The sequence below is a fragment of the Pelmatolapia mariae genome, linkage group LG1, assembly GCF_036321145.2.
Source record: "Pelmatolapia mariae isolate MD_Pm_ZW linkage group LG1, Pm_UMD_F_2, whole genome shotgun sequence".
NCBI classification, from domain to species: domain Eukaryota; kingdom Metazoa; phylum Chordata; class Actinopteri; order Cichliformes; family Cichlidae; genus Pelmatolapia; species Pelmatolapia mariae.
In genome coordinates this window covers 1,543,248-1,568,229 of record NC_086227.1, presented here as the reverse complement: position 1 = coordinate 1,568,229, position 24,982 = coordinate 1,543,248, and the positions used below count along the sequence as shown (strand labels likewise).

The 24,982-nt window shown below is 42.5% G+C and overlaps 2 protein-coding genes across 2 annotated transcripts; both read right to left on the bottom strand.

Moving 5' to 3' along the window:
* Positions 1 to 228: 228 nt before the first annotated feature.
* LOC134624765 (casein kinase II subunit alpha'-like) lies at positions 229 to 14,587 on the bottom strand. The gene is made up of 13 exons (XM_063469807.1): positions 14,337 to 14,587; positions 9,784 to 10,160; positions 9,587 to 9,698; positions 7,213 to 7,314; positions 7,040 to 7,090; positions 6,816 to 6,875; positions 6,144 to 6,227; positions 5,465 to 5,575; positions 5,279 to 5,380; positions 4,717 to 4,817; positions 4,461 to 4,609; positions 1,781 to 1,868; positions 229 to 664 (listed from the first exon to the last, which is right to left on the bottom strand). Exons 2-12 carry the CDS (start codon positions 9,888 to 9,890, stop codon positions 1,795 to 1,797), a joined length of 1,053 nt encoding a protein of 350 aa, XP_063325877.1. The 5' UTR covers positions 9,891 to 10,160; positions 14,337 to 14,587; the 3' UTR covers positions 229 to 664; positions 1,781 to 1,794.
* A 1,059-nt stretch (positions 14,588 to 15,646) lies between these two features.
* On the bottom strand, positions 15,647 to 20,997 carry LOC134624749 (zinc finger protein 319). Its single transcript, XM_063469771.1, has 2 exons — positions 20,583 to 20,997; positions 15,647 to 19,597 (listed from the first exon to the last, which is right to left on the bottom strand). The coding sequence occupies exon 2, from the start codon at positions 19,427 to 19,429 to the stop codon at positions 17,669 to 17,671; it is 1,761 nt and encodes a 586-aa protein (XP_063325841.1). The 5' UTR covers positions 19,430 to 19,597; positions 20,583 to 20,997; the 3' UTR covers positions 15,647 to 17,668.
* Positions 20,998 to 24,982: the final 3,985 nt, after the last annotated feature.

Sequence of the window (24,982 nt, the reverse complement as noted above, 5' to 3'; positions counted from 1 at the left end):
TAGTATTTAGTTAGTCAAGATTAGTCTTAGCGTTTCTTATAAACAATTATTTTAGTTGTCATGTCAGGACTCTGTGCAGTCCTGTAAGAAACAAAAATAAGGTACAGTAGCCTCCAAGGACTGAGTTAGTTACTGGCTACACTAAACATTAGAGACCAGGTCTCTGTGGACCATAGTGTTTGAAGATAAATTTCAGTTCAGAGACAATAAAAGTCCAAAAGACACATATTTAAATAAAAATGGTTTATTCTCTTTTAATATAGCTTTTGTTCTATCCATAGCAGAAAAGAGCCTCCACGCCACTCAGTGCTTAAAACCTGCAACAGGATCTGAAGTCGTCGCTGCGATAACCGACAAAGGTCTTCACAGCAATAACACCAGCTTGATACCCATCCAACAAGTCACTTTGCTCATTTTAAAAACAAGTGGAGATGTTGGCAGGTAGGAAGAGGAGGAGGAGGGTGAAGGGGTCAGATCTGATTCCGGATCTGATTTATTTGTGACTCAGACCAAGCAGCGCAGATTCCCAGGGTTTTGTTGGGAGGAGTTTATTCCGTGCGTGTTTGTGCTGCAAAATTGACATCTTGCTCCAGTATGGCTGTTGATGTGGAGGCAGAGGTTTCTGCCACGAAAAGGTCACAAGTTGAGGTAATAAAGATTCTTCCTGAATGGACAGAGAAAAACAAATACTGAAAACTCATCCTGTAATCACAGAGGTGTGAGCAAGCAGAACACAAGCAAAAGGAGACCATTTGATATTCATAACAGGCCGGCTTTGTCTAAGCAGGTTCTGTTGCAGCAAATATTTCAAACTGAGCCTGTCCACAAATGCTGATGCACAGCTGCTGCTTTTTATTTTAAGGAACAGCAGCTTTGGCTCGTGAAGGATTTTATTTTGAGTCAGGTAGTTTAAAGTCATCCTAAAATTTTCCAGTAATGTTCCACAGTCTTTCCCGGGTCACCACAGGGTGTCTGAGTAAATAAAGAAATTCCATTTAACACAATCAATAGAGTGCGTGAAGGGCCGGCTGAACAGGAAAGAAGATAACAGTGATGGTCAACATGAGGAGGAAGAGGTGAACAAAATCATCAGATTTCAAAACAACAGTGTAGACAGACCGTTGGCTGCAGTTTCAGTTTACAGTGTTTGAATCTTGGTCTCAGGCCTTATGCCAGCTCACAGAGTGAACAGGCTGAGGTGCACCTTCCTCCACTGCTTCCTTTCTACTCTCCACTACGCTCGCTGATTAAAATGTCTCCAGAAATAAAAAACGTTAGTTTTACATCACTCCAAAGTAGTTGTTTTGTCTTTATTGATTACTGTGCTCACTGTGGTAGGAAATAAACTAAAGGAACAAAAGAACATACATCTGCACCCCTGGTAATGCAACATGGGCAGTGTTGGAACCAACACTGCCCCCTGGTGGCAGCAAACTGCTACAACATGCAGAAAACAGCCTGAAGCACAAATGCACGACCACGTTACGTGCTGCTAGATAAAAATTCCCGGCCCCTTCTGAAGAAGCTCGGCTTGTGCTGTTTTTGTATCGTTTTTGGTTGATATTTAATATTCACAGAAATAATATGTAAGACAGACTCAGACTAAAGCATCAGCATCAGCCCGTAGCTTCTGCGAGCTGCAGTGGCTGTAATCACTTCAAAAGCCAACAGTGAGCCTTTCATTCTTTCATTCACGCACGCATTTCCATGGCATGTAAAGTGGCACACCCAAGCTTTTGCATACCTCTACATCTCTACATATTATAAATAGAGTATTTACCTGTTCTCTGGGTATCATGTTGCATTGGAGCTGCTTATTGCCTTGGAGCCATCTGTGTTGGCATTTGCTTGTTCCTTCACCACAGGATCTGAGACATAAACACAAAATGTTTTCCGTGAGCTTTCTTGTCGTTTGTTTAGGCCGTCTTCAGGCAGGAGGAAAGAGAGAGAGAGAAAGCAGACACAGATGTGGCCAAACACAACTTTCTGACATGACTTCTGTAAACTCTGCTGATGAGTGCACGGGCTCTGTCACCTGTTGTGGGTCACGTTAAATTTTTAAAAATAACGTCATGTTTAAAAACAGCACTTCCTCATCACAACCTGATTACTAGTGGCCAAAATACCTGGAACAACATCCATCTTTTATCCTGCCTACAGACACAGAAAGAGCAGAAGCTGAGAGACAGAAAGAGACGTGAGAGAAACCCGTAAGTCTAAGTCACTGCAGCTTCCTGTGTTGGTGCTGATGGACTTTTCTAACCCAGTTATTATTCGTTTAACTTTTTTACTTTTGTCCTTGTTTTCAAATTGCACCATCTTTCTTAATGTTTTTATAATTAGATGATGCCCCCCCCTTATTTATTACCCCCCCCCCCTTTTTATGTATAATTTATGACCAATGTTCCCTCTAAGCTGCGCACGTGCGCAATTGCGCACTGCTGGCACGGTCTCTGCGCACAGAAAATCTGCGTTGCGCACAAAAAAAAAATCTAACCTGAATTGAAATTAAAATTAATACTTTAACAATTCTGTTTTGCAGTGTGAGTCAGTAAGTGACTGGCTGCTCCCGTATGGGATTAGAACGATGCCACCTTATCCCATAGTCCAGCCAATAATGCGATTCACATTCGTATATACACAGCCAATCAACGTAGTTGACAGGCTATGACAGCGCCCTTATGTGCCGACACCGGTGTTTTAGCTAGCAAAGCGGCGTGGCTGATGTGGAGTGAAGCCACGTTAATGACAACGTGTACAACCATTGGAGATGTGAGCAGGACAGACGGAACAACTGACGGGAAAAGTGTGGACTTTATACCAGTTTTTAAATTGTGTAGATAGGCCACGTAAAACCAGAGTTGTGATATAAAAAAAATGCAATGTTTGGTTTTCTTCCTGAATACTGTCGTTGTTTATATTTACTACGGGAAGAAACAGTAAAAACGGCGTTTTATAAGAAAAAAAAGCTCGAAAGCCTGTGAGCAAAGACAAAACCCCCCGCCTCCCCTTTCCTATTCGTCCAAAAAAGTACCATGTCGACCAATCAAAAAATGATATGGCAACGTGGCAGCTAGTTGTTAAGAAACGGGGGGAAGTTTTAGGAGTGACGGCGTGTTTTGAGATGTGAGAGATTTGAGACGTTTAGCGCAAATCTTGTGTAGTTAGTGTGTAGTTAGTGTGTAGTGTAGTCAATAGTTTTGTTAGCAATGAGCAATGAGGCGACTGCTGAATGTTACAGGTGTTACAGGAGGGATACATCCTGTTGTCAGGCCTGCAGGTATCAGGCTGTTGTTCTCCTTTATCTCATAGTGGACAGAAATTATTTTTTGGAGTGGCACAAATAATTTGTGTGGCATCAGATTTGATGCAGAACAGCTGATTGTTCTGTAAATAGTTTGAAATGTTTATTTAAAAATGCATTGGCTGCATTTAAAAAAATAGCTGCAAAAAACGTTGTTTGCATAACTCAGTTACTTTTTTGAAGAAGTAACTATATAATTAATTGCCCAGCATTGGTCATTATATACTGTATTTTGCAGACAGAGAGTTACAGGACTCTCTCCCAAACCACAGACTCAGACTCATAATACAAGTCAGAGCTTTATAAAAAAAGAAAAGAAAGAAAGTTGTGTTTTCGAAATTGGAGTTCAAGGTATTTTTACTTCCAATAGTCTTAACATACTACACAGGTCAATGACTAGATTTTTTTTACATTTTCATTGTAAGTGGGCTAAAGCAGTTAATTAAAGGTAGTCTAACATAAATGTAAATGCTGTAATTTGATTTGATTTTAATAAACTATTTAACTTGGATGGATTCGATGCTGGCGTGACCACAGTGCACACGTCTGATGTCGCTCACATTGGTGCAAGGGACCGCTCAGGGAGTTTGTGTGTTCGCTCAGACACATAAAAAATTAGAGGGAACATTGTTTATGACCCAGGTAAGAGTGCAGATGTGTAAGGGTGAAAAAGGAAACCCTGGATGTTAAAAGCTGAACTAATAATCACGCAGTGCACATGCATCTGTAATCTGTAACAGCTTTGATGTGGACTGAGAGACATTTTGCTTTTTATCTTTTAAAAAGAAAACTGAAAAGTGAATTTCTACATGATCAAAAGAAGAATTCTCCTGATTTTAAACAACGATTCTGGAAGACGAGTAAAGTACTTTAATATAAATGTTGCTTTGTCAGCATCATAAGGAGTATCAGCTGATCGAGTGAAAACATCAGATCAGGTCCACGAGGCTGAAGACGAACGGCCTGCTGGTGTTTCAGGTGTTTGGCCACTGTGGTCACACATCGCTGCTTTATATTTGGTGAATGGAGTTAACTGATAAAATGGAAGAAGAGCTTGTATAATCTTGAGAGTGAAATCAGATTTGTGACTCATTATTTCAGCAGGCAGCTGTTGTTGCAGACGTGCTGGGGCTCGGGCAGAGCGCGCGGTACTAACAGAAGTACGGGTGCTGCATGGCCTCGGCCGCCGTCAGCCTCTGCTGGTGGTCGTAGCGCAGCAGCTTGTCCAGCAGGTCCAGAGCCTCTGGACTCACCAGGTGCTGGTTCTCTGATTGGATAAACTGCTCCCAGCGTTTCCGTGTTTGCCTGGAAACAAGTGACTATTAACATCTAGTTAAGCTGCCTGGGTGTGAGCTGCTTTCAGTACATTTGGATATGTTTCAGCTGTTTTACGGGAAGTCAGCGATACTCACTGTCCCAGCATGTCTTTGAAGCGAGTGTCCAGTTCTATGTGATATTTGTGCAGGTAGCCAAAGAGCTCATCGGTGCCGAGAACCTTAGCGATGCGGACCAGCTGGAAAACAAGATGCATACCATGTCAGTGCGCCCCCTGATGGCTCAAATATGTCAGTGCACTGTCACAACAGAAGACACTGTTTATGAGAGCAGAAACAAAGACAACACAGTCAGTCATTGGCTTTTTACATCGCTGTTCATCGAGACCTGAACTCTGACCTTTTAAAAATAAAATGTTATCTGTTGGCCATTTTATCCTAATTGAGTGAACTGTTGTTAGTTAGTGTAGAAATGTCTGAGTTACAGCTTTCAGGGCATGAAGTGGAGGCTGACACAACAAGCTGTAGCTCCTTTTAAAGCAGCTCCTTCGACTCACTGCTGCTTATATTCAGGTCACTACTATGTATTATTATTGGCTTACAATTTATTATAGTTAAAAAGCACAAGTATATAAGCCACCAAAGCATTTTTGTCTCTGACCCTGCAGGATCACACACTTCTTCATGTTGTCTCTCTTACCTGGTCATAGTTGTCCTGGCCATGAAAAAACGGTTCCTTCAGGAAAATCATACTGGCCAGCATGCAGCCGAGACTCCACATGTCCAAACTGTAATCATACATCTGAAAGAACAGCACACAACTAAAAATGAGCTCAGAGAAAACGGAGACGGGCAGGTGACCGTGTTCTGCTGAGTGGAAGCATACCTGATAGTCCACTAGCAGCTCGGGGCCTTTGAAATAGCGCGAGGCCACCCTGACGTTATATTCCTGAGCGGGATGGTAAAATTCAGCCAAACCCCAATCTATAAGACGCAGCTGTCACACACAAACAGAAATGACAACATTACACACAGTGTCTTGTTGAACCATTCTGAAGGTTCACATTGTGGTTTGACAAAGTTACAGCTCAAGTATTAGCCGTTCTCCCACTAGTACCTACTGACTTCAGCTCGGCACACTCAACATGGTTTTTAGGGTTTTCTATTAGGGGGTAGTACCTGGTACTTTTATAGTACCCACTGGGCCGGGGTTCCAATCGATCAACAGACAGCATGCGTTCGACTGGTTGGTCAGTTATGTCACACGACGGGGCATGGGAGTGTTTCCTTCACGAAAATCAAAACCGCCACTTTTTTAAGGACCCGGAAACGATGGAAAGCCTCACAAAAATGAACCCGTCACCCAAAAAACCCACAGACTGAGCAGCAGGTGTAACATCGCCTGGACTACAAATGACGTCACGACCGTTAGGTAGCACTCGATTGTAATGGAAAACGAGTCGAGCCGAGTACGTCCTAATGGAAAAAGGGCTACAAGTGTTTGCAGACACACAACTCGCCAACATTCCAGCATACAAAACAACCCATAGAAGCGTCAGCAGCACCTTCCTCAGCTGGTGGTCAATCATCACATTGTGCGGCTTCACGTCCCTGTGCATGATCCCCATACTGTGACAGAAGTCCAGAGCCTTGAAGAACACACAGAACAGGCTTAGTGAGCTGCTTATCGCGGTGGCGTTCCATCCAAATGTACCTCCAAAAGTCACTTTTCCCCTCCATGTCCGTCCCATTCAAATTCAAAGGTTGTGCGCATTCAACATTTTCATAGATAGCATTAACAAAAGCACTGAGGCCACTGCTCTGTCTGCTAATGCTCAGGACATCTTATCTAAATGAATGTTTAACGACGTTCTATCATCAGTGAGTATTCCCAGAGCGGTCCATATGGACTCGTGTGTTATCATGTGACAATACTGTGCATTCTGTTTAACACTTACAAAGTTTGCTTTCGTTTTTATTAAACTAAAGTGTTTAGCAGTCGTTTTATAACTTTACTTCAAACTTCCTGGATAAACAGTCCCAAGGATGCTTTCATATTTGACTCGTGCTGTGTCATTAGATATAATCCTGGCTCACTACAGTGCTGCTGCTGGCGACAGATTCACACTGAATTAGGAAGTCCCTCAGTGACCGCAGCACATTTGAAGAGTGGTACTCTGGTTCATCCGCTTTGAAAAGTGAGGATCAGTTTACATGTGAAAACAAAGTAATATTACCTTTAGAAGCTCATACATGTAGTAACGGATATCGTAGTCTGTCAGCTTCTGGTAAAGCTCCTGTGGACCGCACGAGAGACATCAATGTACAAAAAGTGTTCTGATGTGAGCAGCTGGCCTCTACACATGTGGAGCATTAACTGGAGGGTTATGCATGTTATTAATAATGGACATCAACGTGTTTGCATGGATGGTAACCCTGCTGGTAGTTCAAACTTGAGTACCTTAAAATCTGTGTTATTGATGTACTCAAAGACTAGCGCTGGTGTTCTGGACTGCAAAGAGAGGACAACACATGGCTTCACTGAGGAGAACAGCAGGTATCACTGAGTTACAAGCATGACTGGATTACCATGGCTCACACGCACGCATGCAGCTGCCGGTTTTCACAACTCACCACCGGGTCTTTGACCGTGTCCACCAGGCGGATGATGTTGGTTCCTCCCCGCAAGTTTTCAAGAATTTTGATTTCCCGTTTGATCTTCTTCTTCTTGACAGGCTGAGTAGAGATGGACACTCACAGTCAGCACAATGGAAAGAAGTGGAAATTAAAATAGGGCGCTGCTGAGAGAATCCATCTTTGGCCATCCACACACACACACACACACACACACACACACACACACACACACACAAACAGTATTTCCAACATTATGCTGCTCATTTAAAATGTTTAAATGTTCTGTGGATGACAGCAATAGTTACAATAAAGCTGCTACAATAACCATAAAGTGACACCACATAAACACTGAACTTACCTTCATGTGCATCATGTGTTAATAAAAGCTTGTCACGGCACAAAAATATCTACTTATTAAATATTCCTGCTGATTTTTTCTAGATCATCAACAGCTTCTTTATGTTCTTTAGCTTCTTTATCTTTATATTCTACTTACGGGTTTCTGTAGCATTAACAGCATAGTTATTTGGTAAAATGTTGGGTATCTCATTCACTTGGCTGTTGATGCCACAGCCTTTTTTTTGTTAACTCCTGTCCTGTCTGGCAGCTTATGCAACCAGAGTTATGATCTGAGTGCACTGTTGAGCCAAACAACTTGTTTTTCCAAGATCAGCTCTATAAATTCTCTATAGGCTCCTCTGGTATACAGTTTGATAATGTCTAAGACAGGACAGGTAGTAGAAAAGGGACAAAAAAAATAGGGGGGGGGGGTAATAAAACGACAGAGTACAAACAGAAATGCACAATGCATCGCAAGTTAATGCACCTTAAAACAAAAACAATAATACAGCACCTGGAACAAAATCTTGAAAATGCACAGGTACATAAATCAATCTTTCTTTGGTGTGTGTGTGTGTGTGTGTGTGTGTGTGTGTGTGTGTGTGTGTGTGTGTGTGTGAATGAGAGCGTGAAAGTTTGTGAGTGTGTATGTGTCACAAAATACACTTGAAAATGAGGGTGAGAAGCAATACTACCCCCCAGCAGGGATGGGAGTCCAGGACCAGAGGCGATGGGCAGCCAATCCCACTAGAGGCCTGCCACCCCGGTGCCAACTGAGTTCAGGATCCCAAAGCAACAGCAACGTCCAGTGGGGAGTGGTAGGGGAGGTGAACCCCTTCCTCCATGACCAGGCTCAGCAAATCCACCCATATGACTGCTCTACCCACTGTGACATGCGCGACCCACAACCCTCCATCAAGAACCTACGTGTATGAACAATGTGCCGTATGAGGGAGTGCTGGGACATGTAAGACCAGGAGGACTAGAGGACTAGTGCAGAAGGAGAGAAGCAGCAAACAAGTGGCTCAGTGTGCACCCCATTTCCCACGCCCCACCACAGGGGTGTGCAGATGAGCCCAAAGGGACCATTCAATTACAACAGACACACAGCAAAAGGGACATGGCACACTGATCTGGGTCTTCGACGAGCTGCACCCAGCAACGGTTGCTCCCCTCACCTGGACACCCTACCCCACCCAATGGGCTTGCAGTTACCCACGAGCCCCATGGTGCAGACCGGACGTCCCAACGTGCGCCAACACACACTACACTGCAAGGCAGTGAACGGGGTGCAGACCAACCCTGTGCAAGAAGGTACCCAGCCAGACACCAGGCAACCCCGGGCACCTGGGCAGCCACCCAGCCTGGGATCAGGACCCACCACCACAAGGACCCCAGGCCCCACACCCCAAGATTGCTAAGCAGCACCCACCCCAGTCCCCACCGCTACCAACTGAGGCAGAGACCCAGACACCCCAAAACAGCAACTGCAGCTCCCAGGGAGATGCCAGATCCCAGTAGTCCCAGAGACCGCCTTCATCCTGCTGCAAGTCATACAGGGAAACGGGACTACAACCGACCATCCCCACTAAGTAATGGAACTGATCAGTGGGAACCAGAGAGAAACACATTCATCCAGCTGGTTTTCTGAGGGGGAGGTGTTCTCTCCAGACTGATGGGATCCAGAAGTAAATTGATGCCACAGCCTGTTCATAAACCATTTGACCAATAGATGATGCCAGAGTACAATGTAAGGTTTGACAGAATTAAAGAAAGTAATCTGACAAAGAAAAGTCAGCAAGTGCCAAGAAAAGCTTTAACAGAAGACATTTTAAAAATGTTTGTGGATTTGATGAGCTTTTCAGAAATGGATAGCTGCCAAAGTGAGAAGACTCATGTTACCACAATACAAATTATTTCTATGATTAAAGAGCAAAAACAAAGGATGACTAGTAGAGATTGTAGGTATAAAAGGTAAAAAAACAGACACACACACACACAGCCCTAGCAAAGAAGTCAGTCTAGTGCTTACCTTGAGGATTTTCACCACCACTTTCTCGTTATTGGTCACATTTATGGCCTCAAACACTTCACTGTACTTCCCTCTGCCCAGTTTACGCACCAGCTGATAGTTGTCTTGATTACTGAGAAAAGCAAAAACATCTTGGCAGTGATTAAAAATTCATTAAAAAAATCATGCTCTCGCGAAGCCAACATGTATATATATACCTCCAGTTTGGCACATGAGCATCATAGTCCCAGTACTCTCTGTTCTTCTGTGTATTAACGTCGGTGTAAACCCGAGCTTTGCTGAGGGTCGGTGTGGGGCCAGGCATTGCTAGCTTTGAGGATCCGAGTCGAGGACCTTCACCTCCTTCTAAATACTTGCTGGCTCGATACTGGAAGGCAGCGCACCGACTCTCCAGAATATGCGGCTCTAAGGTCCCCGAGCCGTGCTTACCATTGGCTTTGGCTGCTCGTGGCCTCTGATGAAAGCTGTCAGGCTGGTCTGACACAGTCGCCGTGCAGACTGACAGAGCTACAATGACTGACTGAGTGAAGCCCCTGAGCAAGGTGTTCAGTAGGATGGGATGAAGAGCCGCCAGCTGCAGGAAGACAGGAGAGGAGCATAACTATGGGTCAATGTCTTTCTTCAAAGTAAAGCTCAGACTCTTTGAACATTTCCACGTGGTGGCAGATAACTGCATAACATTAAGGACACAATAACACAGGTCAACAGGTCAAAGTCATCAGAGATAAGTTTATGTGGGTTTTTCATGCCGATTTCAAATCTGTGTTTAGTTTTTTTAAGCACGTACAGTTTCTGTGATGAAGCTAGTTACATATTGCATGATAGTTGGAATAATTAAAAATAAGCGTATTGCCAGATTTAATGACAGTTCCCTGTGTTTTGTGTTACAGACTGCATTAACTGTGATTGATTTCAGTTGTTACCATGCCTAGAAATTGTATCAATCATCCAGACAGTTTCTGTTACGTGTGGTTCATTCACGACGTCGCCCAATTATCACAGACCTTAAGAAGATGTACAAGTTGTACTTTATCCACTGGGTGACCAGGATAAATCTTGGGCTCCACATGTCATCTGCAACAGTTGTTCCAATGGACTGCGTGACTGCCTAAATCTGCGAAATGCCACTTGCAATCCCGATGGTGTGGCGGGAACAGCGAGCTCATCTCAGCGATTCCTATCTTTGCCGCGTGAATACAACAGGATTCTCAAAAAATTGTATATCCCAGTCTGGAATCTGTAATAAGGCCTGTTCCTCATGATGACTTACTGCCTGTTCCTGTACCGGCACATGATGGATTAGCTTCTGTAGAAGGTGACGAGGAACACGGTCAGGCTGCATCTGGTTACAATCCAGAGTCATCAGATCCTGATTACATGGCCAATGAAGATTCAGAGACTTTTACACAAGCAGAGCTGAACGATCTTGTTTGTGCTCTAAACCTGTCGAAAGACAAAGCAGAACTTCTTGCTTCGAGGTTTAAGCAGAAGGATTTGCTTGCCAAGGGTGTTACTGTAACTCACTACAGCAGTCGAAGTCATAACTTGACAGCGTTCTTCACTGCCGATGGCTCACTGTGCTATCGTCATGATGGACTCCTCAGCAGTTTGTCACGAGAGCATGTTCCAGCTGAATGGCGTCTCTTCATTGATTCTTCACAAAGAAGCTTGAAGGCAGTCCTACTCCATAACGGAAAAGCCAAACCAAGCGTGCCGATTGCCCATTGTGTTCATCTAAAGGAGTCCTATGACAACACGAAGACGCCGCTTGAATCAGTTGCGATTAAAACTCATCAGTGGAACATCTGTGGTGATCTGAAGGTGATTGGTATGTTGATGGGAATGCAAGGAAGGGATATTTATAGGTCTGCAGATCAAGTCTGTTTTGCAGGATGAAAGGTACAAACAAACTCTCTCAACAGTCAAGTTTGAAGCTTGGGTGGCGTTCAAGTGGCTCTGCGAAAACTTTCTGGGCATCCACAAGTCTCCTGGATACAAGGAAGGAGTTCAGCATCTGCTCGATTCCTACCAGAAGCTGGGCTGTCGCATGTCATTGAAAATACACATCCTGCACTCACAATTTGAGTTCTTTCCAGAAAATGTTGGCATGGTGAGCGATGAACAGCGAGAGTGTTTTCATCAGGATATTCAGTTAATAGAGCGTCACTACCAAGGTTTCAGGAATTGTAGCATGATGGCTGACTACTGCTGGATGCTGTACCACAACAATCCAGACACAGTATACAAAAGAAAAATCACATGCTAAGCGTTTTTGAAGAAACTGTGGTAGCTGAGCAGTTTTTATGCTTCTTCATTTCACTTTGTAAATATACTTGAATTCATCTCGCTATTCACCAAAGCTCCTATTTCATTCACACATTATTTGATCTTTGCATTTACCAATTTTAGATGTCTTATGTGCACCCCCTCCCTTCTTTTTTATATAATTTGATATTAAAGTAAACGAGTGGTTTCTTTTTTAAATTTTGGCAGTTTCAGTCATCCACAGAGGAAGAAAATCACCTGGACTAGATTAAAGCAGAGACTACAGCTCCATGATTATGGCCAAAATATAAACATAAGAATTTTAAGATATAAATGCTTCCACATCCATGTCACGCTACATTCCAACTAATATACAAATCGTTACTTCAAAATAAAATTCATCCTCCATCATGTGAATATCTTAAAAAAATATATGTATATGTGACAAAAAACAAAACAAAAACAGTTTATCACAAAGGCTTCCAATTTTATATTCTGCTGCATTCGTGATAATTTCTTTACAGACATATAAGGTGTTTATTCACCTGTTTCAAGCAGATCTTCACAAAGCAAAGGTGAAAGCCTTTCACTCCCGTCACCTTACCTGCCTGATGTGAATAAAACTTGCAGAAAAGTACTCAACAGCTTTGAGTTCCCTCTACAGTTCCCCATGTTTTGCGCAGTAACAAAACCTGCACAAGATTTTCACATATCTGTTGGCAATAAATCTTTGTTACCTGGTGTTTATTGGACACGTCGTTGGCCAAATAAAATCCGACAGCACTGTTGACTTCACTATATCTTTGGCATTAATTTAAGAACCACATGATTATCTTTTGCTTTGCATTATATTGGTGAAGTATGCATTTTCAATATCGGTTAATCAAGTTCATTTAATGCTGGGAGGCCAAAATTGTGATTGAAATTAAAGCTGATTAACAGTGGAACCCTATTAGAGACTTATCAGCGTGCTATTGAAAGTGATTTTCAGAAAAAGTCTGTACAATTCAGGTTCAATCAGGTCAAATAATTGTGTGCAGTTGCCTTTTCTCACATGTAACACATGACAGGACAGCGCAATGCAGGTGCACTGTAAAGAACTGGAAATGCCACATTTGCTTTAGGGGAAAGTGCTGCCTGAGTAAAACACGCAGGAGGAAGGACTTCACCAGACTGTGACCTGCTCTAATTTCACATGCAAGTACATTGTGTAATACATACAAATGTTCAGTGCTGCAGTGTGTGTGTGTGTGTGTGTGTGTGTGTGTGTGTGTGTGTGTGTGTGTGTGTGTGTGTGTGAAAAGATATTCCCGTCAGCACCTCTCAGGAGTAAGAGCAGTTTATAGTCATTTTCTGACTACTGGTCCTTTTGTGCCCTTTTGTATTATCACTGTGTATCCATTTGTGGTTTTTGGGGTCATTTTTACATCTTACTTTAGTTTTTTTATTTATTTATTTATTTTAAATCTGTAGTAGTTTTGGTTAATTTCTTTGTGGTTGTTAACATTTTGCTTCTCTTCATTAAGCACAGCAACAAGAACTGGTCTTAAGAATTTCAAGAATGAGAAACATGCCTCCCAGCCTGTCAGTCCCAGCATGCATTTCTGACAGTTGTGCATTGCTAAAAATGATGTCAGGCTCGTAGCAATGGAACCTTTTTCTCCTTGTTATGTTTCTCCCCTGCATTCAGAGTCACAGATAATAACATAATTGTACTGATGTGAATCTGTGCAGACCTTTGTTGTCTCTGTTCATTTTTGAGTATCTGTTGTCGTGTAATCCTTTTGGGGGCTGTTTCTTTCCTTTTCACCGTGTTCGCACTTTTTGTGTTTGTGTAGCTGCTCTCTCTGCGGTGGGCAAAGGTTTCGCTTGAGTATTGGGAGAAACACAATTTAAGATGGGGAAATGAGGGTCCTGCCTCAGAAATGATTAAACATCAGACGATTTCAGGAGATTTTTGTAGATACATATATTTTACTTACTGAGGGTACAGGTCTCCCGCGTTCCCCCTTTAAATCTACAGCTATTTGCGATTTTGCAGGTGCAGTGCTGGGGATCCTCGCATCCCTTGGGCTCGTGCCCAAAAGGCCTGTTTTTAATAATCCATCTCTGCCTGTTTTGAACCAGCGCCATAAACACCTTCCTCTTAAAGACAAACCCTGTGGAATCCGTCACAACACAAGGATTTTTCACCAACCACATTTACACTGTATAACAGAAACTGTAGCATCCAGTCCAGCTGGTCACCACTAAACTACCGTAGCATATCTTAAACATACGCCTAACGCTAACTAGCAACGTTTACCTAGCTAGCTTCCTTAGCATAAAATCTTAAAACGTCAACAATAATGGAGCAAGACAAAGACGATGGATGATGATTTTTCTGTCTTTATGCATAAGGGACACATACACGCCACAGGCTGTGTGTCAGTGTGACATTTCTGTGACCAGAAATCAATAACGGGGCTAAAGTTAGCCTGCTAACCTCGTCGTAGAAATATCCGAGCTCGGAGGAAGTCCGCCCAACATCAGAGTTAGCTCGCTGGCTCCCGTTATACGTCGCTCTTCGTGGAGCGAAGCCGCTGCTGCACGTCTGAAGTTATTGTAATGGGTGTGATATTCACACTGTCAATGATGTGATAGTTATTTCACTGGAGGGGTGGTGGTGATGGGGGTACATCTAGCAGCGGTTCGTTAGCAGAAATAGGATGATCTTCCCTTAGACAGTCAACGTCACCCGGAAGTAAAGCAAGCCTTAAACGACATAATTTAGATGTGAAAAAATGAGACCCCGTTTAAACGAGTAATTATTACTAAATATTTTCCCACGTATTATTTTCCTTTAGTAACTTTTGAAAGCTGCTTAACATTTACCTGCATTTATTTATGTTTGATTTTAGTAGCAGGATAGGCAAGTACTCCAGCACAAATTTGCTGCAATTTTACTTTCTTCTTGCAATCAACATCAACTATTTTGTCAGTCTTTACTAAACGTTATTTTACAAATACATATTAGTATAATATATGCATCTAAAATAACGCAGCGGATGGTGTGACAGCAGAGTATCTGCTTTTTCGTCCTCTTCTTCTCCTGCCTGGCATCTCCATGTTCAACATGCTTTGTCCAGTAAACTCACCATCCCTCATCTCCAAACCATCGCAGCTTCGTCTCAGTGTCTCCAAACTGCTCAACCCCCATGTCTCCCTAACATCTCTCTCCATAACTCCCAACTACAATCTTCACATCTGCTGCTGAATTGCTTTTTGTCAGAGCCACTGTCCCCAAACTACACATCAAGTTCAAACCACCATCTTGTAAATTTATCCAAACTACAAGTGAAATGATTTTCAGTTACCAGATTACTAGTACAAGTTGATCTAATCAAATTTATAATAATAATAATAATATTAATAAATAATTAGTAGGGATTTACTGTTGATTGTACTGCAGAATTTTCCAAATTACATTAAAAACAGCTACAATTACAATTCCTACGATACCTAAAAAGAATGCGCTGCTCAACTAAGTTTAGTAAATATTAGCTATTTTATGTAAACCCTCTGGTCCCAATTTGTTCAGTGGTTAAAAAAAATAAATGGAGTTGTCCGTGTATTTGTTTATACCCAGTTATTCTTTCCCTACTGACAGACAGCCTGGCGTTTGGCTTGTGTACTCTAAACATATTCAACTTCAGGACATTTATGTTAGTACACGAGGAAGAACAAGACTGCCAAGACACATAAACAGCAAATAAACAATAAAAAACAAAATGACAGAATATCATGCCAATTTTATTTTTTCATATTTAATCTGAGGAATGTAATGGGATAGCTCTCTTTTCAGTGAGCTACTGTAAAGGCTTTCCTGTCTTAATAGCAGGTCAATTATAAATTAGTAACAGTTGCACCTTTTTCCCTAAAAACTCACCTCCATGTCCACGTACACCCATCAACGCAAACTTGACAGTACAAAGCAAATTCAGTTTACACTGGAGCTGGAATATTATGATTCAGTTTTATGGTAAATGGAGTGGTTCTTATAGCGCTTTTCTACTCTGAGCACTCAAAGCACTCAACCCCCTTTCAAACACCAAACGCTGCCATATTTATTCAAATAAACCTGATTATAAGTAGAATGTACGTTAAACTGCCTTATGTATGGTTGGCTTGAATGGTCATACCATCTCTGATGTCTATCCTCTTAAACCTTCATCATCATCATCCATTCATTCTCTTGATAATACAGCTGATGAAAACACTGTACACTTTAACTGTCATAAGGGTGGTTTATTTTAATTGTCTGTATACAGTATGAACAGGAGCCTATATTTGATATCCATATGTGTAAATCAGTGCTCCATTACAATTGCTAACCCCATACTGCAGCGTGAAGCAGACTCACCAGGATCTTTTAACCGTGGCATACAATCCATCCATCCATCTCACTTTCCCATTGCTAATCCCAGTTTGTGATCTTTTAAACCCCCAAATCCTTCTTTTAAATATACTGCAAAGATTGTACAGAATATAGAAATCCACACAGTAAACTAAAGGTACACACACTTTTTTTTTTAAACTTTATCCCTGGTACAAACCAACACATAAGTGGCAACTTTGAGGCTAGTCATATTAATCTGCTGAACATCTGATCTGGACCAAGGGGAGGCTAGAATCCCATGAAAACATTACAAGGCCAATTCTTGAAAAATAATAATAATAATAATAATAATAATAATAACAATAAAAATAATAATACTTTTGTTAGATCTATCATACAGTAACTAATGCAGCTAATTTGTGGCAAGTGAGCAACATAATGCTTTGAAGTCCTGTTGGGTTAAACATCCTTCTGGAAATGGAACTAAGGTGCTTGCAAAATACAGCAAGCTCATTCATAGTAAATAGAAAAGCAGGTAACGTAAGCACTATACAGTTCTCGATGTTTACATAGCGTATACACACAATCTATAATATAACAGAGTAGACTATGCCATTAATCAGTAGTCATAAATATTACATTGTGCATGTTCTATTGCACATGTCAAGTGTTTGTATGACATAATAGGTATAGGTTAGTTACCTACATGTCATCTGTTTTAATACAAAGATGCAACAACACACATTTCATAGGACACTGGCTATACATTTTCACAATCCACTTGTATTTTTTTCCTTCTTCTTGGATGTTTTTCTAAATAAATCAAACCTATAATACAACAGTGATATTAAAGTGTGATAAATATTCATGCACAAACAGATGATACTACCTAAGACCTAGCATGTGAAAAGATACTGCAGCTCAAGCCAACTGCTGGAAGGGAGGACTTTTCTTTGCGCTATACTGGACATAAAATTAAACACCACAAAATGATTGATTGGTTTAAAAAAAATAAACGAGAAGAAAACAGAGAAAAACAAACAACAGAAAAATGAAGGCACACGGATTGCAGAGGAGCCTACACATGTACTGGAAACAACTATCGGGACGTTCTTGCCATCTTTCTTAACAGAATCAAACGGGTACAAAACAGACGACCACATGCAACCACAGGATAAGGTCCCACACAGTATTAAACAAAATCAAGATCTTTCCACGTTTGACATTACACATCTTTCTCTTGCATTAAAAAAAAAAAGAAAAGGAAAGGAGAAGAGGGAGCCTAACCCCCTCTGGCGATTTACCTTTTACTCAGAGGATGAATCAAGTCTTAACATTACTGATGCTAAAACTCATAGTTAATGGGGGCATGTTCTAAAATACAAATGAGCAAGTGGAGGCTGGCACATTTCCTGCCCAGGGCTTGGCAGCAGCTCAGCTCACGGGATGCAGGGAGCTTCAGGAAAACTCTCGCCCTCTGCGGTGTGCTGGACCGTGTGCTCCTGCAGGGCTGTGAGGTCAACAAAACGCTCGCCACACCACACGCACTTAAACTGCGTCTCACGCGAGTGCACACTCTGGTGCTTGGCCAGGTGCTCACGCTGCTTGAAGCTCTTGTCGCAGCTTGCGCATTTGAAGGGCTTCTCCCCCGTGTGAACGCGGCGATGGCGTTGCAACTCGGACGAGTACCTGAAGCGCTTTTCACAGTCGGGGCATTTGAGCGGCTTCTCTCGAGTCGGGTCACAGCGGTGCTGGACAAACTCGGAGGATGACACGAAACGCTTGTCGCACAGCGAGCACTTTAGCGGCTTCTCTGTGCAGTGAGAGTTCTGGTGGCGCTGCAGCGTTGAATTCTTTTTGTAACCTTTGCCGCACACGTCGCACTTGTAGGGTTTCTCCACTTCGCCGCCGCATTTGTGCCGCAAAAGTTCTCCCGACTGACTGAACGACTTCTGGCAGGAGGCGCACTTAAAGAGGCTTTCCATGCCATGAACCTGCTGGTGGTACAGCAGGTGGGATGGCTGGAGAAAGCCCTTATCGCAGAGGTTGCACTTGAAAGGGCGGTCAGCTGGGTTCTTGTGAGTGCGACGGTGGCGAACGAGGGCATACTGCTGTTTGAAGCTCATCTGGCATTCCTCGCACTGGAAAGGTCGCTCCTCAGAGTGGGTGCGCTCGTGTTGTCGCAGGTCAGATGGCCGCTTAAAGCTCTTTCCACATGACCCACAGCGGAAAGGCCTCTCACCTTCTGGCTGGCATTGATGGTGCAGAAGCTCGGATGACTCCTTAAAGTGCATCTCGCACAAATTGCACTTGAAAAGGTGCTCGCCTGAATGAGCGTACATGTGCCGCACGAGGTGGGAGCGGTGTTTAAAGCTCTTCTCGCATACAGCACATTTATATGGTCTCTCTGAGCTGTGCGTACGCTGGTGGTGTGCCAGGTGTGAAGACTGACTGAAGCTTTTATCGCACGTGTCACATTTGTATGGCTTTTCGCCAGTGTGTATCCTTTCGTGACGTGTCAACTCTGACAAATGGCGAAAGGACTTGTGGCACACGGAGCACTTATATGGCCTGTCTGGTGCAGAAGCCTCAAATGCAGGAGGAGACGAGGCACTGATTGCTGCGCCTCCACCGGATGTCTCCCCGGTGGAGGGCTGCTGAGGGTTGGCAGCTGACGAGGTGGGGGTTGCGTTCCCAGAACCCGGCCGGTAGGTTTTCTCACAGATGGAACATTTCATTGGATTGTTTCCGTTGCCATGTGAGTTGTGATGCTGAGCCAAGGAGGTGAGTAATGAGAAACCCATCTTACATACACCACACACAAAAGGCTTCTGTTCCACCTGCACACACTGATGCTCTAAAAGGTCTGTCGCCTGACTGAAGATCTTCATGCACTGCGTGCACTGGAAGGATCTGTCTTGAGTTACCATACACTGGTGCTCATGGGGGTTGGCCAGGTGAGATATGTCGTGGCCACAGGCTCCGCACTTGTGCCCTCTCTCGCCCCCTACCTGCAGCGAAGGCTGCTGAGCTTGAACAGCATGCTGCTGGCCATGCTGGGGCTGCTGCAGGGAGGTGTCTGGCTGCAGGACGACTCCATACACAGCGCAACCCAGAGGGTTGTCAGTCCCTTGGGGAAGCGTGTGCACAACAGAGGGTGGAGCCACTGCATGCTGTTGCTGTTGCCACGCCTCCGTCATCTTCCACTTCGCATGCAAGGGCTCAGCACTCGGGAGATGACAGGGGAATTTCAGTCCCAAACTGAGAGAATGGTGGATGTGGTTTTCAAAAATGGAAATGAGCTCACTGACAAGAGCTCAGTGCAGTATCTCTGTTTACACGTGTCCTCTGAGACTAGGGGAGAAAACCTGTTTGGATAGAAGAACATAGATTTAAGTATGATTGGTCAGCGAACACATAAAAGAGAGTGTAAAATATTAAAGCATGCAGTTACCACAGTATGTAACACTCAATATCAACAGCAATTTACAAAACTTACTATTGGCTACAAGAAAGTAATACGAGCCTGCCTGAATTTCAGGTTTAGACTGTGGTGAGGAAAAACTGAAAAATACCCCAAATTTGAGGCCTAAAACCTGTCCCATACTTATACTAGAGACAGAAGTCAAAGTACTTCGTACATTTAGTTAGCTAATGCAGATGCAGAGTGCATGTATGTACTTCTCCAGAAAACCCTAAAACCCTCAGCTAAGCTAGCTTCGAGCATTACCATAACCACAATTATTTGGCTCGGTCTAATTCCTGAAACGTAACTCGGGAAATTAACAGACGAGTTTTTCCAATTACAAGTATGTTTTAAATGCAAGTGGTTTACGATTCAAGGTTTCGTCTACTTGGCCCTGAAAATAAACGCTTTCTTACAGCGTATTTCATTATTTTTTCCCCTCGGTTCCAGGGAGTAGCTTGCTACCCGACGTTAGCTTGTCAATTGCGAAGGCTAGCAGCTAACCACTAGTAACAGCTAACGACACTAAACAACTGGACTTCCTTAGCAAATAATACCGGTTTTCTTTCACTAGAAAACCACTCTAACTTCCCATATTTCTTGGTCATAAACTGCATATCGTGTCGTAAGTCAAACATTGCAAAAGCGACTCAAGTACCACGGGCTTTAAGCTATATTTTTTTGGCTTCAAAATGCCGCTTCATGACAGGCCACAATAGCGTTTATACTGGTCTAACATTTGATATGAACCTTCACTGTATGCAGGACCCATATCAAACTAGGCCTCCCCGAAGCTGCGGGAGGAAATCCGCCTCCTGCAGCGGAGTCTCGCACGTTTGCAAAAAAAAAAATAGCATTCAGAAAAAAATGAATTCACGATAACTTACTTGAGCTGCTTAGCATTGCTTTTCACGGCCGTCTTCGGCCTCTGGTCGAAAACCGTCGGTGTTTTCTGGACTCGGAGGACCAGCGGTGGAAGGGATGCGGCTGAAGCCGGACGCCATCCTCTAGCAGACGGACGGACACCGGAAACCGCCACGCAGCGAGCTGTCGCCGCTGTTACTGCGATACTATGTTAGAGAAGCACCGAGGAAGCAAAACGAGCTCCGGTGGAGATAAAACAACTCTCGCTGATTGTTGGAAGAGTTTACAATCCACCACAAAAGCTAAAAGGTGTTGTTAACGTATCAGAAAGTCTACTTCCCCGTTTTGACAGTAGGGGGGAGTGTTTCAACTGTGTACGCTGTCTCAACAGCTCCATCGTGTACACCATGAACCCCCACAGTCTCAACTGATACCATCGTTTTCAACCGACAGACAAAACCGCACAAGTTAGGTGAACTTCTCAGCAGCGATACTTTTGTCTAATATAAAGCTCATTTCACTTAATGTCTTCCCCAAAAACGCACCGTTGCCTAAAATCAATATTAAAGGCAACAATTTTAATAACAATGTATTCATATTTTTCAACATTGTTGATATTGTTCACTCACCAACAGGAAGAACATGTTTCTGTGTGTCACAGGAAGAGAGAGAGGCAGCCTTCCTTTTTTTTACGTTCTACATTTGCTCGAGTATTTTTAAAAATTAGAATCCACAGTTTTATTTCTAAAGTTCTTATAATAACGTGGGGAAAAAACCTGTCTGTCTAGATAGATAAATAGACAGATGCAAGAAGCATGCAGTTTATTTAGTAAAATATGGTCTTTATTACCGCCAAAGAGGAAGATAAACATTGTTATAACGATGAGTTTGATGGGTTCCGCATGCAGCACAGAATTATCACCTTCTGTGTCCTTTTATCAAAACTGAAAAAGATCATGTATTTTAGTTCAAAGGTGGCAGACTTTTTAACATGGGCTTCAGCTTCCTTAAGCACTTTTCAAAGTGTTTCTTTGGATATAGGCAGCTTTTTTAAAACTTATTTTCAGTTCAGTCCTTGTATGTAATAATTTGAGGAATTGTTTGTTAAGCCACTGAACACTGACCTATGAATCACTCAGCCGTGAAAAAGGACACAAGAAATGAACTAGTGTCTTGTCTGCATGAGTTAGCAAACACCCAATTTTAAATGGCATCTTTAGATGCAAAAACACATTATTTGTCCCAGTTTCTTTCACTGAATTGATGAAAAATGCAATAAATTACACCGTTTGACATGTATAAAAGTTTATTTTCCACCAACAAAGTGATTCCTGAAGGATTATTAGCTGAAAGCCTGGCTCAACATTGTCCAGCAGTGGCGGTCCTAGCACACACATATGACGAGAGAGAGTATGCATGGTATGCAAACGGCTACCAAACAGCCATCATAATTCGTCATACAATGAGAACAGGACAAATCAACAATTGACACTGACTAATTAATATTAAAATCTGTAACATAAAGTATTGTTTGGAGTTTAGTCTGTTACTGTTGCTATTTTTACTATTTCTTCTTGGAATAACTGTAACCCACATAATTTCCTTAGGGATTAATAAAGTATTCTGATTCTGATTGTTTCAGGATGACCTGCCATTATCCAATGACACATCTGCTTACCTGTATCTTTTGCTCGTTTCTCCTCCTCTTCTTTTCTCTTTTTTCTAAACTGAGCACCTGATGGCTTTGAACTTTTCTTGTCCATCTTCCATTGGTTTTAATTTTGCACTCCAGTATGAACACCCACCCCCCAACCCGAGGATCACCACAACATAACCTAATAGACCTACACCTTAGTTCACAGATTCACTTTGTCTAAGGTTTATTTCTGAGATTTCACACAACCCAGGATTTAAATCATGAATATATAATGGGCTTGGATTTACAACATTATGAATGAAATGTGCTCTATTTGGAAGCAGCAGGCCCCTCCCCTTTCGACAGGTTCTGTGTGAGACTTTAAATCATCAAACTGTAAATTCTAAATTTTAAATTGTTATTGATCCCTTTACCCCTGGTCCTAAAGTGTATATTTATTTTCTTACTCTTCTTATATTTATTGTTTGTTTACTTGCACTGCTGTAACTGGAGCCTCGTCGTCTCGTCTCTCTATATACTGGACTGTATATAGCGGAGATGACAATAAAGTTTACTTTGAATTCAGCAGCGAGCAGGCGCACCGAGGGCTCTCGCGCTCACTTTTCGTGTACAGAATTTCGAAAAAAAAACATCGGTGCAAATTATAAGTCTGTATCATGATGTCTGGTGTTTTCGTGTTTGTTGGTTTGTTTTTATTTTGTTTTATTTTGCGAGTTGGTTATTAGATGCTGCTCCAGCCAGCCAGAGAATCCCCCGCCGCCCCGCCCTCTCCTCCCTGCGCCGCAAGCAGCAGGCGCACCTCGCAAACGGAGGGCGCCCTTACTCCCAGCAAATGGGCGATAGAAAACCGATCGGTGCCTATGCCATTCCCAATATGCGCTGGCTGATGTCGGGGCAGCATGAGTACGAGCATTTTTTTTTTCTTTGGCCGATGGCCGTGGTGCCGCCGCCCACCACGATGCCGCCCCGGGCAACCGCCCGTGTCGCCCGTATCTAAAACCGCTACTGTTGTCCAGGGTGTCCTTAATAAACTGAGGAAGGTGGACAAGTGGAGGACAAAAAAATCACCAAAGCCTTATTAGACATTGTCTCACTGGAAGCTTGGCTGTCAGGAAGCAATCTGAAGGAAGCGAAGTGGCAAGAAAAGAGTGAGTTATGCCACATTATATAAGAACTGGACTGGAAATCGTTGGCAATAGGTTTTGTGGAGTGAGGAATCCAACTTTTAATTTAAATCATCATCACTATGTTCAGAGGAGGTCAGGAGAGAGGTATGACAGTCTCCACCTTCTATAAAACATGATGGAGACTGGGTCATTTCAGCCAGTGGTGTTGGGGATGTTGTCATAATTGATGGGATTATGAATGATATTGATCTACCATTCAATACCATCTGGAAGGCAACAGCTTCATTCTTCAGCATGGACCCAAACACACCACCGATGCAGTAAAAGCATACCTGGGTAGAAAAGCACTCCGGTGATGGAGTCGCCTCCTCAGAGCCCGTCCTTCAACACCGTGGAAGCGGTGTGGGAGCTTTGAAGCCTTGAGCTATGGAATTTGGTTGTTTTGGGGGGGGGGTTTCCTGACAAGAGTCGACCAGCATCCAAATACGAATTCTTCGAATGTACATCAGAAAGACTGCAGAAATATTCCTGAAGACAACTAAAAGAAATGACTGGAGAGGTTTCAGGTTCAGACTGTGGCGAAGCCTCAAAGTGGACACACCAATTATTAACATTCAAGTCTGTTAGAACAACACAAACTGTTTGTATGTATTTTCACAGACTATTTCCCTGTTTCAATTAATCAGTTATTTAACATTTTCATAGCAAAATGTAATTAAAAAAACTGAATAAATAAAATAAAATAAATAGGCTGCATAAGCTCCACATAAAGATAAGTGTTGCCGGAGCTTCAGACTTAACATTTTTTTGTACTGACTTTGAGCTCATTATTATTCAAAATCATTGTTTTAAAAACCTTTTATTATATCACCCAACATTATCATATAACCTTTTTACTTTAACTGATCCAATACAGTGATAGCAAACTGGATAGCTGTATAGGCTAATGGTTCTGTTAAATGCTGGGTTTTTATTATATTTCACATATTGTATAACAAATATCGCCACCTGTGCTCCTACAGCTTTGAAGCTTTGAACTATGAAATTTGGTTGCATTTTTTTTCACCACATTTGGATGAGCGGTTTGAGTTGGGAGGTTATCAGACTAGCTAGCTAACTAACCTAACTAGCATTACTTACTGTCATATTAATGGAATGTTAATATTGACTAGAAAAAAATATAAAAATACAAAAGCTTAAAACTCAATCAATAAACTGTAACACTGATTCTTTACAGTGTCTTTTCAGCCCATTTGCATCCCCAGAGCATTGTTCAGTAACGGCATGTCTGTGCCCTGACCCACAAGGTCATGACAAATTTGGCTGTTTCAATTTGACACTTTCAAAAGAGTTACTGTTGTATGACAGTGCATTTTACACTAGAATCTGGTCTTCTCTTAAACTTAACCACTTACCTTTTAATGGCTAAGCCTAACAAAGTAGTTGCTCTTGCTAACAGATGAGCAAAGTTAAAGTAGTACCTCAAAAAGCAGATTTTGTTCATCTGGAGGGTTTTAAGTGGGAGAAATGTTTCGTCACTCATTTGTGTGACTTCTTCAGTCTCATCTGACTGCAGGTTTCCCCAGCCGTAGCAAAGTAGTAAGTAAAAGTGAAAAAATAAAAGCGTGTCCCAATCAAA